The sequence below is a fragment of the Amblyomma americanum genome, chromosome 5 (assembly GCF_052857255.1).
Source record: "Amblyomma americanum isolate KBUSLIRL-KWMA chromosome 5, ASM5285725v1, whole genome shotgun sequence".
Classification (NCBI taxonomy): domain Eukaryota; kingdom Metazoa; phylum Arthropoda; class Arachnida; order Ixodida; family Ixodidae; genus Amblyomma; species Amblyomma americanum.
The window spans coordinates 119,134,756-119,154,569 of record NC_135501.1 but is presented as its reverse complement, the minus strand read 5'-3'; the positions used below and the strand labels follow the sequence as shown (position 1 = coordinate 119,154,569).

At 43.3% G+C, this 19,814-nt stretch overlaps 1 protein-coding gene across 1 annotated transcript in view; it reads left to right on the top strand.

Annotated features, from left to right (window-relative positions):
• LOC144132623 (actinia tenebrosa protease inhibitors-like) overlaps positions 1-16,798 on the top strand; it is a 34,086-nt gene extending 17,288 nt beyond the window's left edge. Inside the window, exons 7-15 of the mRNA XM_077665155.1 lie at positions 501-674; positions 1,154-1,215; positions 2,581-2,647; positions 4,670-4,843; positions 5,215-5,258; positions 7,660-7,735; positions 10,717-10,890; positions 14,444-14,503; positions 16,168-16,798. Coding sequence (XP_077521281.1) covers positions 501-674; positions 1,154-1,215; positions 2,581-2,647; positions 4,670-4,843; positions 5,215-5,258; positions 7,660-7,735; positions 10,717-10,890; positions 14,444-14,503; positions 16,168-16,370 — 1,034 coding nt within the window. The 3' untranslated portion in view covers positions 16,371-16,798. The remainder of the gene's footprint in view (positions 1-500; positions 675-1,153; positions 1,216-2,580; positions 2,648-4,669; positions 4,844-5,214; positions 5,259-7,659; positions 7,736-10,716; positions 10,891-14,443; positions 14,504-16,167) is intronic.
• The last annotated feature ends 3,016 nt before the right edge of the window (positions 16,799-19,814 follow it).

Here is a 19,814-nt window from a genome sequence, read left to right as displayed (position 1 = left end):
GACATTGTGGCAAGAAAAGCTTCCCATCATGATACCTAGCGCCTTTTCTGAATGGGAAGGAAGGGGTCTTCCTTGAGGAGCCCACATTGACATGTTGTGCGCTGCACATTCAAGGACGGGTCATAGATGCTAACAGCCGCGCAGTTTGAGACTTCGGCCAGTTTATTATGTATATACTGTTTTCAAATTACGGCTGAGAGGCACGAAAAGACATATACATTAAGTTACTGCAAGAGGAGTAGCATGTATTTATAAATGAGTGCGCAATATTAGTGGCTTTTTTAATTTCGGACGGTTGCAGCCAAAAATATTGTTACGAAGAAGACTGTTACGTGTTTCCCTGTTTGAGCAGAGAACGAGAACAGATGCCGAGTGGTACGGGCATACGGCGGATACAGCTAACGCTTCAATGAGAAATGCAATGGAACATATCATGAATGGGATGAATGTTATGTTTGATAGAAGGCTTATTATCAACGCCCGCGCAATCAATTTCACAGCACGCATTGACGTCGCCTGCCTAGAGCCGAAGTACCCCGGCCCTTGCAAAGGCTACTTCCCTCGTTACTACTTCAACGTAACCACGAAGACTTGCGAGCAGTTCATCTATGGTGGTTGCCAGGCCAACGGCAACAACTTCGAAACGCTCCAAGAGTGCCAGAGGAGGTGTCGCTGTGAGTCGGATAATTACTCTTTCTTAGCTGTGTTACCGTTCCCTATTGCATGCGTCAGTCTTCTTGTCGCTGACTCATGTCCCCAAATAATGCTAAGCTGCGGCTGTCTAGATGGTCGTGAACGCTTTCCGCGAGATTAAAGGTAGACGGTATCGCCACATTCTGGGAGTCTAAAACAAAGATATCAATTGTTGGTCATTAGTAAGCCATTAATTTTAGATCAACTAGGAAAATGCGGGACTCAAAATTTCTTAAATGAAAGCAACATACCTCTGTAGAAACACTGAGGAAGTAGACGCAAAGAAGATCTGCTCCAAGGAACAAGCAATTAGTTTACCTTCTTTGACACCCTAGTAAGGTTTTCAGGGGAAGGATTAGAGTAAGTTTTGTGCATGTTCAGTTATTTAATGCTTCAACATAAAAATGTATTGAATAAATGCCTATAATAGAAAAAGAAATTGTTTGCGCATTTCTGACAGACGTTGCTGGCCCGACCACCCAACTCGAAGGCGTCTACCACCACAAGAAGCCCTCGGAAAAGGTATGTTGACTGGCCAGACACGACAGTGAGTGAAATAGCGCATGACCCGGGTGAAAGGAACGCTCTAACGTATCGCTCTCATTGTCGACATAATGCGTGATGCTCTAAGAGGTCGGTAGCCGCATTGACTGAAACTACAAATGCTCCCCATCCAAAAGGTGGTGCAGATAGGAAATCATTTATTCTCATTTTATGCAAATGAGGGAACAGCTAGAAAAAGCTGGTCTAAGCGCAGCTTGACCACGTCACGGCGCCTCTTTGTTCCGGAGGGCCTGTTGCATAAAAACAATGAGTTTCAAATTTGGAACGAATCACGTGTAAAGCATATACAGTGAAATGAATCGTGCTTACGGGCAGTCACAAAATTCGCGGGCAGGGGCACATATGCAGTTACATACTCAAAAAGTAACCATAATTAGCACCTTGTTCAAAACAAAATATCTGAAATTACTTGTGAAATAGAAAGGAACGTGGACACATAGAAGGCAGTAACTTTATTATAAACGTATTTTAACTGATAAGTATTTTGTATGAAATGGAATGCGATACTTACGAGTAGTATGTATGAAAAGCATGAAAATTGAATATTGCTTTTTGGGGAAGGAATTGGCGCAATATCGGTCTCACATATTGGCGGACACCTGAACCGCGCTTTAAGGGAAGGGATAAATGGGGGAGTGATAGAAAAAAGGAAGAAGAGGTGCCGTAGGGGAGGGCTCCGAAATAATTTAGACAACCTCGGGATCTTCAGCATGCACTGACATCGCACAGCACGCGGGCGCCTTAGCGTTTTCACCTCCAAGCATGCCTCCGACGAATTCTTACATGCTTCATAATAGTTCTGCGTGCCACACTGCGTCCAGAATAGGATTATATAAGACTGCATACGAGTTGGCGTCGCTGTTACGAATGGTTACTTTTAAAATCCTATATGGCACAAACGAGTTACAGCGGATCAGAATGTGACCACATGAAATCATTGGTCATGCTCACTTCAGGTACGAGACGAGCGTGAGCGCACACCAGATAATATACGCTTCGAATCAAATCGCGTTGACCTGAAAAGATTAGGGACACACGCTACAAAGGAATACAAAAGATCAATCACACATGCTAAATGAGCATTGGACCTTCCGTGATTTTATGACATATGCGCGATCAAGCCGTAATGGTTCTGCGCCATTTGCAAGGTTGCCCTGCGGTGAAGTGAAGGAATACTTGCGTCGCTCTTCACACAGTTTTGAAGCGTTTAAAAATTATACTCGTAAGTACCAACATCCCCACTCCTCTCCCCCCCCCCTCCCCCGATTTCAAGAAATACAATGATGCTGACTGCTCGCTTAACAACTCCAATAACATACGCAGCGTCCGAAGACGGTTACTCCCTTGCCCCGACGGGAAGTGTGGGCAACTCACCTTCCTGATGTCGAAGGTAAGTTGGCTTTGATATGTCGAATTACGCGATCTTTGATATGGCTTTAATATGTCGAATTACGCGTCCAGAACAACAAATCGTAAAAAGTATACACCGAACAATACTATACCGATCTAAAACTAACCAAACTTAAGCGATGTTAATATGATGACTCAAGGCTTCCACCAGAATCGCTCCATTTTAGTCTTTATGTTGTCATTGTGGTAGCCGCACTAAGCGTCTAAGATTCGTCCAACGCCTTTCACAAACAATTATCTGCCGTAGAATTTCGATCTGTAATAGAACTTTCGGAAATATGAGCTGAGCGCTCATCACTTTAGCTTCACCGACTGTGAATTTTATGTAGAAATTCAGACAAAAAATCATGAAGAAACAATTCCACAAATGTGGTTTCCGAGAGTAAAGGCTTACGCAGGTTCCTGGTGCATGGTCAAGAAAAAAAATGCGAAACTTTACGACCAGATGAAGACATGGATATCGGAAGGCCTTTAATTCTCGTTCTCAGCAGTGTTGGTATTCTTTAGGAGATGTTGTGTCTATATTTTCTGTTTTAACGCTCTTGCAGAATAAGGCACACACAAACCTTCCTCACAGATGCAGAATAGGTGGCGAAAAAAAAAGATTTTTTGACAAGAAGTTTACAGAAATAACAATTTTTTTTTGTAAACTGATTCCCAAATCGTGCACCGAGGCCGTCTTTCTCGAGATTACGTACAGATGACGTCCATGCAAAGGATCCGGGTTCTTTATAGTGCAGAGTATGGATTGGGAAATAAAATTTTCCGATCGATCATCATGGCATTTTGGAATATCCGATCTGAAAATCTAAAGAGAAAATTGCACAAATGTCGCATAAAACGTTTAAGAAAAATGTCTTGCAATATTTGCCGTCTGGTTCAGTGAATGGTGCATGTTAAAAAAATGAAAAGCAGAAAAACAAAAAGGACGCCTGATCGATGGCGCATCGCAGAGCGCTAAGTTCAGCCGATTGTTTGATTTTGGTAGAAATCCTTTACAGTGGCAGAGGTAAAAAGCGGGTGCTGTAAAGTGAGGTTATATACAATGTACCTCAAAGTATCGTATCACGCCTTATCATTTTGTCTCAAAACATCCTTTTGTCTTAAATTATCTATCCTGAAGCATTTCTCATCGACCTCTGTGAAATAGCTTGTATGAGTAAAAACAATGCTTTTATCGCTAGGAACAAAAGAGAGCAAGGTTTGGCAGATACACAAGAGCGCTTGGTCAGAGCATTTAGGAGCTGGGAGAATACATATATGAGGACAACTCCGGCACTTGCAGTGTGCCCCGCTTGTGAGCAGTGGGCCTTCATACCCCAGCCGTTCGCACTTTGGCATAGCCATCGCGCCTGGCAGTCAGCAACAATGTATTTTTTTTGCGACAAAGCCAAGTGTGCGCAGGTCGTAGTGAAGTCCAGGGTGCTCTGGATTCAACATGAATAAAATTGCAGCGATAAATTTGGCGACCATCCCCGGCTTGCGCGTCGTCGTCGTTGGCGCAGCCGGTGGCTGCGTTAATGACATACACCCACCGGCCGAATGTCATTAACGCACCCAGCAGTAATTAAAGCACTCACCTTATATCACGGTCAAGCTGTGTCGCATAAGCCCACAGGTGGCTCTGTTTGGTACAGCCGCCAGCCAGTGTAGGGGTGCATCACTTGACCACTACACCGTTGCGATGTCAGGTCACTGTATCCTTTCTACCTCAAAATATCCCGAAAACTAAATGCCCGAACAGCTATCGCTGAATCACGCGTTACATAGTGGCAATGGTCCTGCGTTGTTTTTTTTATTCGATGCCATGTTTATTCGCACCAACCGCAGTACTATCTGGGAGATGCTGCCGTCATAGTTTGCACATTCCCTTCATAGAGAATCATCATTGCTGGATTGAATGCTCTGCAGTCAGATGTTGTACAATTGGTCGCTTTCTAAAATGAATTGAGCATTCAAAGTGATCCTTTCTAATCAACTCTTGCGCAACTGACTGCCGCAGCACGCATCGACGTCGCCTGTCTGGACCCCAAGTACCCTGGTCCTTGCCTTGGCTACTTTCCTCGCTACTACTTCAATGTGACCACGAAGACCTGTGAGCAGTTCATCTACGGAGGTTGCCAGGCGAACGGAAACAACTTTGAAACGCTCCTTGAGTGCCAGAGGAGGTGTGCATGTGAGTGTGATAATAACGCTCGTTTGTTTGTGAGACCATTCCTAACGGAGTTCCTCAACGTCCCATATCACGAATGTGGAAATATGTACGATCAGGCACGCCTTTTTATTTTAAGAAATTACAAACAGAACCAACAATTGTTGCTCGAGAGCAACATATTTCCGTGCAAACATTAAGATGGTAGAAGCACTGAAGAATCTGCTCAGAGGAATAAACGGTCAATTGTTGTACTCTGTAGCATTTTAATGACATTAAGGGTACGTAGCAGTAAGGTTCATATGATCTACTGGTGTTTAACTTCATTGTTCAAAAGATTTTTTTACCTGTACAGTGACTCTGACTAAAAAAATATTTTAATGGGTTTCTTGCAGACATACGTGCAGGGCTCTACAAAGAAGAGTCTTTCAGCCCGGAGGTAGGTTGGCCGGCAAGACACGACCCAAAATATTACCGCGCACGGTACGATGTGAGTAATCTGGTCAAATCAGGGCTGTCATCGCTTCGCACATCGAGGTAAAGTGATTTGTGTGATATCAGCAACTGCAATGAACAAAATGCAAGTGGTCAAAATTTCCGGACCCTTTACAACGGCGTCCTTCGTAGCGTGAGTCGCTTTGGCACGCTAAACTCGCATAAAACCAACCCAACCGAACAAACGAACAAAATGAAAGTTATTCACATTTACAAACCTTTAAAGTTTGTCTGCTAAAAACGCAGTCGTCATTGCAACCTTTCCTGAAATATCGCAAGTTGTTGATCTCTGAATAATTAGCTTCCTACAAAATATATTACTGGCGTGCGGCTGCTGTATTAGCTCGCAGCTATTGAAATTCAAAATAGGCAGCAAAAAGAACGAAGGTGCCCACTAAAACATTGTGGATGTTATGAATTACCTGTTGAAAAATTTCCAAAAAAATTTTACGCAGAACGTGTGAACGATTCTTTAAACGACTAGCTTGTTTCACTCAATTATCAATCGCAATAAATGAGTTAACGAATCTGCCTGAAATGATTATTACGATGGTTTAAGGGTTTTGGTAATATATGAAATGAACATTTTCGCGATACTCAGTTGTTTGAGTAAACATATGCGTCTTTTAACGGCATGTTCCCGTTGGGTAGCTAGTCTCCCCTCACAATTACTAAGCTTCCGAAGTGCAAAAAATGTTTCCACGTTTCTCTAGCTTTGCACTGCTGGAACTGCACTCATTATAGCCAGCAATTTAAAGCAGAGGGTAATTACTGTCGCAATTACTAGCGCTGTGATTCCGTTAGTCTAAGCAGGTATTCCCCAGGGGTCTGTTCTTGAATCAGTTTTATTCTTTATGTACTTTGCGACTTCCTCTTACAGCTGATTTAAATTAATAATTTCACCGATGGCTGCGCTCGTTAGAAACAACTAAACTCTATTAAGCACTTCATGGCATGGTCACGTGGCGTAAGAAACGACAAATGTAACTGATCTAGAGAGCAATGCCTTTTATCGATAACCTGAAAAAACCAGAGGTTCAACTTTAAAATCAGAATTAAATCCACAATATTCACTCGGGTTCCCAAACTTAAACGAGTTGGCTGATCGGTTTCAGAAAAATTAAAGTGGGGATCATTTAGTAAGTACAATATCACAACAAATTGTTTAAGACCGCTGTTCCTTAGAGAAGGTGTTCTGAAACCGCCACACGAGGCTAAACGTTTACACACTGACGCATTCAAACTCTTAGTCTTGTACTATGACGAAAAAATTTGATTTTGTGTCGCAAAAGAAGCACATTAACAGACTTGAAGGAGCGATGCGAAAAGTCAGTACGTTAATTTCAAGAAATGCATAAATCTAATAAACTCAACAGGCTTATATTCTTACTTTATAGTAGCTCGAGATCTGACGCGTAAAAAATTTCGCGTTCCAGACTGCACACAATGCCGTGGTATGCTACCTTTCTCAGACTCTTGATTGCGTCATCACTCACTGCAATGAGAGTGAGACAAGGCGAGAACTTATGCAGAAAACTTCATACAGAGAGGAAAGGACAATGAAAGGAACCAAAGGCTACGTCAACAATCTTGGGCACACCGTTAGAGTTGACAACGGGTGTTGCGCAGTGGTGAAAGTTCTCCCATTTTCGAAACGGACGAAGCACGCAGGCGTAAGGTTCCCCAAGCTCACGCATCTCGAGGTAGCCTTGCCGCTAAGGGATTCGAGAGCGTCCGACCGAGGTCTGCTTATCGCGTTGGCTCTGCGTCGGATCTCGAGCTGGGGGAAGCGGTTCGTCACGCAATCCACCGAGTTGCTTTCTATGTAACGACGGTGCTTCACGGCCATTGCATAATTGTTTTGAGGCATCGATCATCTGAGCTCAACCACGCCCCGTCTTATAATCCCCTTCCATCTTCCACCGTTTTCCTTCGGCACCGCACATCAAGCACTCATCGTCTCCACTAACGCGTTTGAACTTCTGTGTCGCACTTCAGTACATCTCGCACTGAACGTAGTACGTTAGGCATCACCTTAGCGGAGTCCAGGCCACCACACCATAAGAACGCCGTAACTATTAACGAATATCCATTCTGGACTGCGGATGTTTCGCGCAATTATGCAGGCAGTAAATGTAAGGTTTCTTTTTTTCTGTGCTCACACTTAAATATATTTTCCACGGTTACTGACAGTACTTGCCATGCATAGAGGATACATTTGTGACAGACTTCGGACAGCTTTTGAATGGCTTGAAAATGTGAAAGTCGTGATCTGCCTTCAATTACCAATGCTTAATGGCCGGCGAGGACGTTTACATTCGTTAAATATTTGTATTCACACGCAGGAACCATCAGACGTGGCTGGTGACTTTGAACTGGTTGCCGCGCCACGGCGTGATTTTGACCTTCCCTATATCTCTGGTGAGTCTATATTGATCTCAAATTGCGCTGCCTTTTGGAGTAATATCAAGAATAGCCCATCACACCAAAACAATAGGTGGTGAAGTTGGCGATATAAGTGAAATAAATTTTGAAGTTAAAAAAAACAGCCCGTGAAGGTTTTTCACTATGTGGACTAATGGCTTCAAGCAAAAAAAAAAACGTATTTTAGGCAGTATGGCGTGGGAAGCCACGTGGCAGCCTCAGTGAGTGATAAACTCACCCACGGAGGTTAAGAATTACTTCGCTCGAGTGTGTAAATGTTTAACACATTGTGCATACGAATGGTCAGAGTCTCTTGAAAATAAAATATCTAACCAACCATTGCAGTGAGTTCAGCACAGTTGTTTCCAAAAATGTGATTTGGAAGGGTGAGGGCTTTTGCTAACCGGCTATGCATCTTTAAAAAAAGCACAAGACAAAGAAAGATAACAGTAAGAAGTCACAGTAAGTCACAGAACCGTGCTGATATGAGGTGATAATTTTATTCCGGTACAAAGAAATGAAGATGCTGAAAGGAGGGGCCAGCTTTAAAAAGCCACATGACCATTCCATTCTCATTACACTGATGGATTAGGCCAGATACGAGATATTTGATTGAATTCTCTCTTGCCTGATTATTGTAGCGATAACTAATTACTGTAGCATTTCGAGCCTTCAGCGTGGCGGCGCGTTGTGAGGAGCAGCTGCCGGCGGCGCGGCGCCGTGGCTGACCACGTGTTTCGTCACGTGGTTGGTCACGTGACGAAGTTGCACTCAGCAAGCTATAGCTATCGCGTCACTCCAGGTTTAAGCAGAGCTAAACCACAGCCAATTTCTTTAGATCAACTTTCTGTTTTATATCAAACGGCTTCTTTCAAAATATTAGTAATAATTTTCAGTAAAAGAAAATTGCAGGGTTTTAACGCAAGCAAACCCAGTAGACGTGCGAAAGAAAGTGTTTAGCCTGGCTGGCTCATGTTTTTGCTTTGCGGGGTGTTGGGCACGTCTGGCGACGATATTAGACTAAGGTTAAGCTCCGATTGAAGTTAAGCTGATCTGTTCTGTTCCCGCTGCCGATAGAAGCTGATGAAGACGACGATGTGCAATGCAGAGCGTGAGAGTGCGTTGCGCTTTAACACGCGGCGTGGTCGCCTGCGAAGATAGAATACTGCCCTCATGCTGTGGCCAGCGAAGCTGATTTATTCGCGCCGCCGCGGCTCGAAACCAAGTCGCGGTAATATTTTTTGTGTCTGCAGGGGCTGTTGCTAGGCTAGGTATTACCACGGTCACCTTGGTCACCTCTTTAAAACTCGGTCAGCTGGTTTGAACTCCTGAAATATTGCTTTCATACTAATAAGTAAAAATTTTCTTCTCGCTAGGTATCACGGAGACGGAAGTATTACTTCCACATCAGAATGCGCAATAAGTTGATAGTGCTGCAGAAAAGAGATATATAAGTAAACAGTCCAGGTGCATTCGATCTTCTTAGGGACCGAATGTTAGTGGCCTTCGTAATTCTGCACTTGCACTTTCCCACATTTCATGCGCTGGTGTCATTTCACCAGAATGACATTTTTTGTACCTAACAGTGTCATTCACAAAAATTTAAGTGTTGCTTAGGAGATGCTGCGCTCATAATTTTCTGCTTTGCTTGCCAGGTGATTATTGGGAACTAAACGCTCTGCTGAAAAATGCTGCAGAACAGGTGGCGAACGAAATGTATTTTGCATATGAAAGAAGCCTTATTAATCAATGCTTGTCAGGCTGCTGTCAAGCTGCTGATATGCAGATTTTTCTCTCATCCCTCATGTCCTGAAGACTGCACGGAATAAACGAAGTGAAATGACACTCGTAGCTCGAACAGACATCGCGTATCGAGAGCTCATGAACCCCGGCCCTTGCACCACCAGCTTCCCTCGCTATTACTTCAAAACAACCAGCAAGTCTTGAGGGAAGTTCTTGTGCGGCGGTTGGCCGGTGTTGTTGATCGAGACGTAAGCTGAGTGTAAACAGCCAATTGACACATGCTGGACTCACTTCTATGATCATCGCGCCAGTAGCAATAATGGAATATACGGACATATAGGTAAAACGTTTTGAAAAAATAATCAAGCTTCAGCTATATTAGAGTAACTGCATTTAATTTACCATCACGGCTTCTAGAAACACCATTGGTAAGTAAGAGGGCATCGGGTAGTCGGGCAAGCCTTTCCAACAACATCAAAAATAGCCCCAAAAAATACAAATACAGTTGAAAGAAGGCACAAAGAACAATGCTAGCTTTAGTTCATTGTTTTTAGCAACACTGAAAGATTACTGAGAAGAACTAAGGGGGCGAGTGCGAAGAAGTCTTAGGCTATATCGACCAGTTCATCTCCTTTACACCAAAGCTCACTTAAAACAGAGCATGCTTCGAAGCATCGCATCCCGCATTAGCACGTTATCCCACGACTTTCTGCTATCAAATTGACGAATTCTGAAATGTAACCTAGTCCGTTCGCAGAGTCGGCTTTAGAAAACATTTTTTTCTCTCTTGCTATCAAAGGAATACAGCATGACGTCGACACGATATCGCTCAGTGTGCGAATAACGGTGCTGAAACAAGCGAATGTCACAACTGCTCTATTGCTTCTTCTCCATATCGTTCAAATGCCGCGCCTTAATGTCTATGAATTTGCGCTTGCGGCAATAAACCTCAGCTGGCAGAATGGGACAACGAGTGCCTTGAGGTACAGCCGGTTACCTGGAGGCTATACTTATTTTTCTAGTTTTTTTGTATATGGTACGTTTTGCTGGTTACCTTTACAGTTCACCCCAATCCAAGTATTGTTTAGGGCGAGTAGTGTTCATAATTTTTATCTTCTCTTCCTGGGAGATTACGGATAATGCATAACACTCTATTCTTCAATATATTAAAACAAAACTAAAATGAACTGTGATGGTACAGTTTTAGTGAACGCTTCCTTGATTGATAATCGCAGCCCGCGTCGACGTCGCCTGTCGCGAGCCCAAGTACCCCGGTCCTTGCAAGGGCTACTTCCCTCGTTACTACTACGACAACACCACGAAGACATGCAAACAGTTCATCTACGGTGGTTGCCAGGGCAACGGAAACAACTTTGGGACGCTCGAAGAGTGCAAGAACAGGTGTTGGGGTGAGTGCGGGAAATACGATCCTCCTGTTGCGGAACCATTGCTTGCTGCGAGTGTCGTCTTCTGTGGTCCACAGAAATGTGTAGTAGCCACAGGATTCCACCTTCTAGATAGCCGCTAAGGCTTAATAAGACAGGAAAGGCGGTTACGATCCTGATGTGTTCGTAATTATCATGTAAATCCCTGTGGGCGAATGCCTAACAAAGCTCACTGAACGCAAGAACGCTTGCGAAAGAGCAACAACGAGAATTTCTGCAGCTCGTTATTATGTCGTTACCGACTGTATTAGCTGCTGAATCCTTGACGGCACCGGCTATGTTCAATGCCTTGTGCTCTGTGTATCCAGTACGGCACTTGATACACCATGGATGGCCGGTTTGTCTTCTTTTGGGTGTCCTGTTTTACCGTGTTTGTCTTGGTGCGAGTGTCTTCACGCCGGTCGTAATTCTTTCTTTTACACCGACTCTAGCGTGTTCTTTCTCTTTTTCCTTTGAGTCTTTGTATGCTCTCATGCGAAATGTTTCTAATAGTGGTGTTTTTTATGAGTTTTTCCGCATGTCTTGCTTGCCAATATCTTGCCCATTGTGCCTGCTTGTGTATTCGGTAAAAGTTAAAAAGAATTTTCACTCCGTTAAAGTTTTCAGGACTTTAAGAAATCGGTGGTTATTCTTAAGCTTTGTCGTCACTTTATTATAAAGCGAAACGTTCAATGTGAGTACGTGTTTTATTTGCATATGCACGGTTTGATAAAAGACAATTGAGGTTCTCCCCATACCACGTGAAACACAAAATGCAAAAAAATAGAAATACGCCTTCGGCAGACCGCTGTCTATTGCTTTCATACTGTCCTCTCCTTTGCTGACCTTTGTTTCCGCATCACGCAGCTCAAAGCTGAGATGACTCATAACGACAAGGCTTTTTTTTTTGTTTTCTTCGTAGATTCCTTAGGGTGTCTCCGCATAGCACCACTACGTTTTTTTTTTTTTTGCCCAATGCACAGAAACATGGGCTAAATCCTTTGTGGAGTCCTTCTGCTCTAAAACCAGCCATACAATATACAATACCACCTTAGGGAATTTTCTTCGCAATTAAAAAGTTCCCAACATGAGCAATAGTGTGGACAAAACGTCAAGACCTAATATCTGGTACTGCGAATGAAACTGTGTCGCCAAAACAGCTTCGAAGAGACTACAAATCCGCGCCATTTTCTTTCCCTCTCTTAAACTCCGGTGCTCACCGAAAGACTCACGTTATCTGAACACGCCGACTTTATATGATTGAAAACTGCCTAAATTTATGCAGGCGCCACAGAGAAGACGCGCTTGGTTGTAACGTTATCACTGCATGTTTAATATATGAATGCGCCTTTGAGAAACCTCTCCTACGCGAATGGCGTTACATTTTATATAAAAAAATGAGTTCCCTCACCTTCCGACTGGAGCCTTTGCCAACCAAGGCTTTACATTAACTTTACATTAACAATCTTGTCACCACGGACAGTCGGAGGGCACGTCATGGCTGCGTTTTACTATGCCAATGTTATCGTGACTACATTTCATAATTCCACACTTCGTTTTTCTTTCGCCCTGCTTGCTACATAAGAAGTTATTACCTCCATCAGGCATGATTCATGGGGCTCAAAGCCTGCGGGGACGTCTTTGCAAGCTGGATGGCGCATTACAGGAATTAGTTTGAAGCGCAGAAGAAGAGCGCAGGAAAGAACGAAGATGACAAAAAAGAGCGCTCTCGCAAGTTGACAGGACTGTCGTTGTTGTTCTTTTGATAGGTTAACAACAACAACAACGACAGTACAGGAGCCAGGAAGAAGAGGAAGGGAATAAGAGCGATCAGTCCTCTCAACTTCGTTCTTTTCTTCGCTATTCTTCTGTGCTTAAAACCAGTTCCGGTTCAAACCGTATTTGTCGTCTGCCAGTTAGTTCGCATTTACATGAAAAGAATGAAAACCGCGGATAACAAGAGCCTTCATAAATATGAGTCAACTGTTGTTGCCCATCGTCTGTCCACTCTGTCCTATAATTTCCCAATCGCATACTCCATAACGCGCTCTAAGTATTTTTTGTTCAAGAGACTTATACAGAGTGCTTAGGATTCCGGAAACGTCACTACCCTCGGCGCTGTGGTCCAATAAATTTCGATATTTCGACGCGTTACGTGCACTGGAAAGGTTACTTTGGTTGCAAGACTCTTGAAAGCGCACGAATTTTGGCCCGATGTAGACAAAATTTGTTCGGCCACACCTCCAGGGTAACTGCGTCTTGGAAATTCTAAAAACTGATATGGATATTGCTCACAATGAGATACACGCCTCTCAATAATTAGTGAGCTCTACATTATTAGTTAAAAGCTAACTAACAAATATTAATTAACTAGTCGGCTATTTAGCCCATATTAGTTGTATTCAAATGTAGTACACCACTGACAATGCTATGCCAAAAAAACGCATTTTTAACTCAAAGAGCCAATTTTTAATAACTGTAAAATCTTGTGTGAAACATTTTGTACATGAAGCTGACAAGTATAACCCTTATACAATAACGCTGTAACATGTCCACAAGCGTAAGCGGAAGGGCAAGTCATCACTGTGGCATTCTTCCCTTTGGTTATTTTCCCCAAAGGATTTAATCCATTAAAGTCGGGCCGCAGCGCGCAACAGTAATCCTTTAAGGTACATTGCACACAACTGTGTACGCTGCCAACTCCCAGCTTTTTCTCAGACTATGATAGCACAGAATTCTTTATATTAGGCGAATTTAATATTCTTCATCTTGCAAATATAATTTTGTTTTATGCCAACACGCAAACGCAGCAAGGACTATTTCACAAACCAGGGAGCTTTTTAGCACCTCTTTTCCATTTGCTTCGAGAGAGATTTTGGGACCTGAAAAATATTTTTTTTTCTCGGAGGGGTGGGAGGCGGAAATTTCTTTAGTGACGTGCATTTTTAAATTTAAAAATTATTTCGCAAACCCAGTGCCCCAGTGGTTAAGCTGCTGGCCTACATAGCCGCAGTACCCGAGTTCGAGCCCGATCACGGCGGTCGCGTTTCGACGGAGGCGAAACGCAGAACGCGCCCATGTGCTGTGCGATGTCAGTGCACTTTAAAAATCTCCAGGTGGTTGAAATTATTCCGGAGGCCTCCACTGCGGCACCTCTTTCTTCCTTTCTTCTTTCACACCCTTCTTTGTCCCTTACCTTTTGGCACGGTTGGATCGTCCACTTAGATACGTGAGAAAAATACTTCATCATTTCCTTTGCTTAAAAAACCATTTTCCCAATTTTCCTATCTCTAGAGTGCTACTTTCACCATTATTGCTTATTTAGTATTAATATCCATCTCTTGAGAATTTGTAAGAAACTTTGTGCAGGCTAACCAATTGGCTTTTTTGAGGCCTAGGTATGCAATTCAGGAGGAAGAATATTTGTTTTGTATCAAAATGAAACATGGCGCCTGCAGAGGTAGCGCAGGCTTGACGAATACGACGGGTGAAAGATAGGACATAATCGCTGAGCAGCATTGTTCACTTTCTCTTGCAGCATCCCTGAGCCAAGCGCAAATCGACATCATTGGCACATTTGATCCCCCGTTCTGGCCATGTAAGTGCGCTTTTGCTAAACATGCTTTTTGATGTCATACTGGTGGTTTTTCAACAAGGCAATGCAAGACGAGAGACAACGTAGTGATTTGATGTATTGCTAAGCTGCATGGCAGCAATTGCATTGTGCAGCTGCGGTCTTGCATGCTCCTCATCCACGGCTGCATTGCCTCTGTAATTTGGCGCCATAGGCGGCGAGTTTCTCGAGCGTCGCTGTTGTAGCTTTGGTTTAGCCAAGTAGCCCTGCATTCTACCATGTAAGCTACAGCATTAGGCGGAAGACTAGCTATTTAGCGGAGTATTTTAATTTACCATAATGTCTCGGATCGAATTGCATAAATTGAATTCAATTGCCTCCTGCAAATTGAATTGAAATTATCACCTGCCAATCCATATTCCATCTGCCAACCCAACAGACGCATATCAGGGCCACCTGCCACGGTGGCAGGTGGAAGAGTGGGGAGAGGAAAATCATCTCCACTGTTTCGAGTGAGGAAGGAGAGAGAGAGGGACAAGGTTGGAGAAGGTGATTCATGCGCTAAGCGAGTAAGCATAGCTTAACAAATTTTTGTTTCTTTTACGTTAACCGTGCTCGACGGCTAAACCTAACGTAGCAATGCAAATATTTTGGAATACTGAAATTAGGGATACCGCTAGGAAATTACTTTTTGCTTTATGACGGCACGCTCAATGTGTTCCAGCAAAAAAAAATGTAGCAAAAGTCACGCAAAGAACTATCTCTATGTCAAAATTCTTTGAATGACATCTTTTTTAAGAGCTGCCGCGGTGGCTCAGTGGTTACGGCGCTCGGCTGCTGGCCCGAAAGACGCGGGCTGCACACCCGACAAGGGCGCGAAGCAACCAGCTTAGAAACGATAACTTTTTAAAATACGTTGATTTTGTGTACACAGGGAAGCGGCAATCGGGTAGCTTCAAGTGCGGTTCGTAATCCTTAAACTTGATGCGCCTGATTGTCGGATCCAGCTCGCAAGGTCAACGGACCTATAGAGTTCAAGGCCTGCGTGTGCTTCGTTAAGAAGTTTTGTGAAAAAGAGTAGATTACATTACTATACACAGGACTATTACTATAAAACTTAGCTATTACTATTACACATGACTATGACATGTGTGTTACGTGTATTGCCCCGAAAGGGGTGTTATGTGACTCCTGCCAGAAAAATTACGAAACGAAAAAGTGATAGAACGCAGCGAAGTACTTTACGCCCGTATTAAAGGCTTCTCTTTGAAAATAAGAGTAATAAGGAAGTAGGTCGTACTTTCCCTCTTGATCGCGATAAGTATATTTTCTTGCCAATGTTGAAAACGCGCCTGAGGCTGAAGCAGCGTAATGAAGCTTGTGCCAGCGATCCCATGCACTATGTGCACCGTACCTTCAATGCGATTGAATAATGGTGCCACAGTTCGGTATATGCTTGAGCTAATATGAAGTCATCGCGTTTGTGCCTTGCATTGGCTCTTGAGCGATTTCATATCGGTACGATATGTCTTATAAAAATTTGAATTATAAGCTCTTAGGTTATGCATTCAGAACACAATATTCGCCGTTGCTGTGCGATCGCGTAAGCCTTCAGAATATTTTTCGCTGTGTTTTTATGCCGGAACAGTTGTTAGACTAATCAATGCGGGCGTCAATTCCTTTCACAGTCAAGCCGCCTCAAGTGTGCACCTATCCGAAAGATTCCGGGCCATGCTTGGCTTATATGCCGATGTGGTACTTCAACACCCTGACGAAAACTTGCGAGGAGTTCGTCTACGGAGGATGCGGTGGAAACGAGAACAAGTTCCGCACATTCGCCGACTGCGACAACAAGTGCAAGAAGTTCCTGGGCGTCATCCCTCGCGCCTGAGGCGAGCACCGGCTTCCAACTGAGAATCATTGCACAAAACAATGGGAGATGATATTAAAAGCGAAGGAGGAAAGAAGTACTTGAAGCTTCGAATGAAGCTCCTGCAGTGTTATGCTTAGTGCATACACATCTGAAATTTCCGCTTTAAACTTGTTTCAGCTAGGATTTTTTTCCCTGATGCGAGTCTAGAATATAAGAAGCACGTCGCTTTTTAACGAATGCTTTTTTGGGCCAGTTTTATGATTCACATGGGATGTAAACGAATTCAGCTAAAATCAAATAAGCAGTTTCTCTGGCCTTAACGCAAAAATGGGATGCAGTTTATTGAGCATGAAGTAATACCGACAGTTTTTATTCTGTGCGATGTCTTCAGATCCGCCTTACCGTGTGATGCAGTTCCAGGAATAAAATGAAATAAAGTTGTCTCCTACCAAGCCTATGCACCTTTCCCGGCGGGATCTCATGGAATTAACGAGTGTGTTGATAATTCCACCATTCCCAGTCTTACAGGCCTGGGAATATGTGCCTGAATATGTGACGGGCGTGTGACAGGAGCACGCCTATCACATAACACATGCGGCGTGGTCTCTACCAGCCGCGAATACAGTGATCGATTGTTGCAACGGCTGCGCAGTGGTTGAGATAGACCGAGGCGAATTTTTCGGCACTTTTTCAAGCGGCGGTAATGTGCGCACCATAAATTTGTAACAATTTTTTCATCTAGGAGCAGGTCTGAAAACTTCTTGTGCTCTAATTCAAGTATTTGCACCATAATGAATGCTAAAATTGTCTTTCCATGATTTTAACTGCTTACTGCACCCTCTAAGCACCCATGTTCTATGGAGAACCATTCTGCATAACCGGGAGTGTGCTGTTGCCTATAGTACTCTTGATTTTACTTGGAGTGGAGGAAGTGTATAATAATGACAGCTAAATGGTAATGTATTGCATTAGAAAACTTTAAATGAATACTTAAATAACTCAAATAACCTGGACACCCAAGAGAAATACCTTCAATTAATGAAAAACTAAAATGACGCGGCTGTAATAGAGCGGATATTTGGGCTAGTTTCTTCGCCGTCATATTAAGAAAGCATACCAGGAAAAAAACAGGGAATACGGAAAGAACGACTGCAGCAAGCGATGACTTCAAACTAAGGTTGAATTATAAGCGAGTCACATAAAATACAAAAAGAAAACGCACAAAGAAGTACAAAGAATGACATAGTATGGACACCAGACAACGTTAATCGCACTTCATCTTCTCATAACGGTAAATTCTACACCTATTTATTATGTAAAAATTGATGGTATGCTAACGCACGAGTCACCTACACAGGCCATTTCGTTTGCTGCGATGATTTCTCTTAACATTTCGCAAAAACTTCTATCCAGGATTTTACAGCATGGCAAGTCGGTTTGACAAGCATGCTTGTTTCCGCAACGCCGACAATAGATGTCTAAACATCCTGATACAGCAATGTTAACAATGTAAATATCCTCACAGTGCCTTTCGATTAGATATGTTTGCTACAACCGGTATACAATTTGCCCCGAGGTACTTTGTTGTTAACAATCACACCATCATTGAAGACAACAAACGGTTCCTGCTACGCTAGTTCGCAGCCAGTTTTGTCTTTTTCACCGCGTTCGTAGCATTGCATAGTTTCATAAGTCTGAGATGGCTAGAAAAAATCATCCTTACGCTTGCCTTCTGACCTATTCTCAAGGGCTTCTGCGATATCTTATGAATATAAGGTACGACCACTTCCCATTTTCTAATTGTGTCTTCAGTTTATGATTAGTTTTCCTATTCTCTGCTTTAGTTCAGGTTTGGTTTAGGGAGTGTTTAACGTCCCAAAGCGATTAAGGCTATGAGGGACGACGTAGTGAAGGGCTCCAGAAATTTCGATCGGCTGGGATTCTCTAACATGCACTTACACCGCACAGTAAACGGACCTCTAGAATTTCGCCTCCACTTAAATTCTACGGCCCCTGCGGGATTGAACCCGCGTCTTTCGGGTCTGCAGCCGAGAGCCATAACCACTGAGTCACAGTGGCGGCTTCCAAGTAAAACGGTCTGTTTATTTATACATTCGTCTACAGCGTGACAGTAACATGTGTGTATTCCATTTAGAAAAAAGGCCTCGCCATCTCTCTTTGAATCATCTCTCTGAGTCCTACAATAAAAGCAGTTTCTCTCCTTCGGTTCAAAAATCTGACGTGCGTGGTGCTCCAGAAAGGGAAGGCATAAGTTGGGGAAATGAATGCTATCGTCAAGCGAAGCTCATGGGTCAGACTTAAAGGAAGGAAACAATCCCTGAATATGTTGAAAACCCTCAATAGCTGTTATCTCCCTATATCAGAAAGTCGTGCAGGTATTTTAGGACATCAAGGACGTTAATGAGTTTTAAATACTCCGCCAAAAGCATATCGCATCCTTACTGCAAAATCTTGCAAAATTGTACGTTAAGAACAAAAGTCAACGTATTTTGCTCAATAAAAGCGTCTTATAGGCAACGTGTAGTGAAGAGGCGGAGCGGGAGTTGCTTTACTGCGCTGTCTAAAAAATGTCGCCGCCATAACATGCTTTGGCGTTGACAAGTGCGCGACCACATTCTGAATTATTAGGGGTCCATGTTTGGCTTATCACATTTCTTACCTTGGCGCTCATGGCGAAGGCAATTTAGTGGACGCAAGACAGGCGTGGCTTCAAATGAGTGCGCAAGCTCTTCCTTCGAAAGGTGTGGCAGAAGTGTTGAGATACCGTATAAATGCACCTGAACAATGCCTCCTTCTTTATCTTGCCTTCATGTTGCGACTCTTCGGCAGGCACGCCAAAATTCATGCCAGGTTGCCTTATATAAAAGGAAGCACGCACAAGACTTTTAAACAGTTGAGAATAGCTCTAAATTCAGCGTTTGAATACGAATATTTGTATACATATACTTAAAAATGACCTCCAATATAACACACATGTGACTAATAGTAAGGGGAGCTGCTGATGGAGAAGCTGCAAAACACACTATGCCCCACCATGTGAACTACGAGTGCGACTTCTTACGCCGAAGCACCAAGAGATGCCGCGCAAGGTCGTCCCACAAAAGCACACCTCAAACCGGCTAGGATGCTTACGTCGTGTCTGCCCGGTGCAAAGGGAGCAGCCTATAGTAATCGTGATCATAAGCTAGAGTGGTAGTACCACACGCTATCGCGTTCATTTCTCACTGGGGTTGCCAATGCGTTATCCAAATTTTTGGTGACGGCGGAATGCAAACTCTTCCTCCCTCTCTCTCCTTTTACCCCACCTGTATCTCTTCAATCAGGCGTTTATCTCTAGCTTTCCTCGGAATGAATTACCACTATTATTCTGTGCATAATATAAGAGATAATGCTCCCTTTTATTGATTTGCAAAATAAGAGACGCCCACCAGTGAAAAAAGG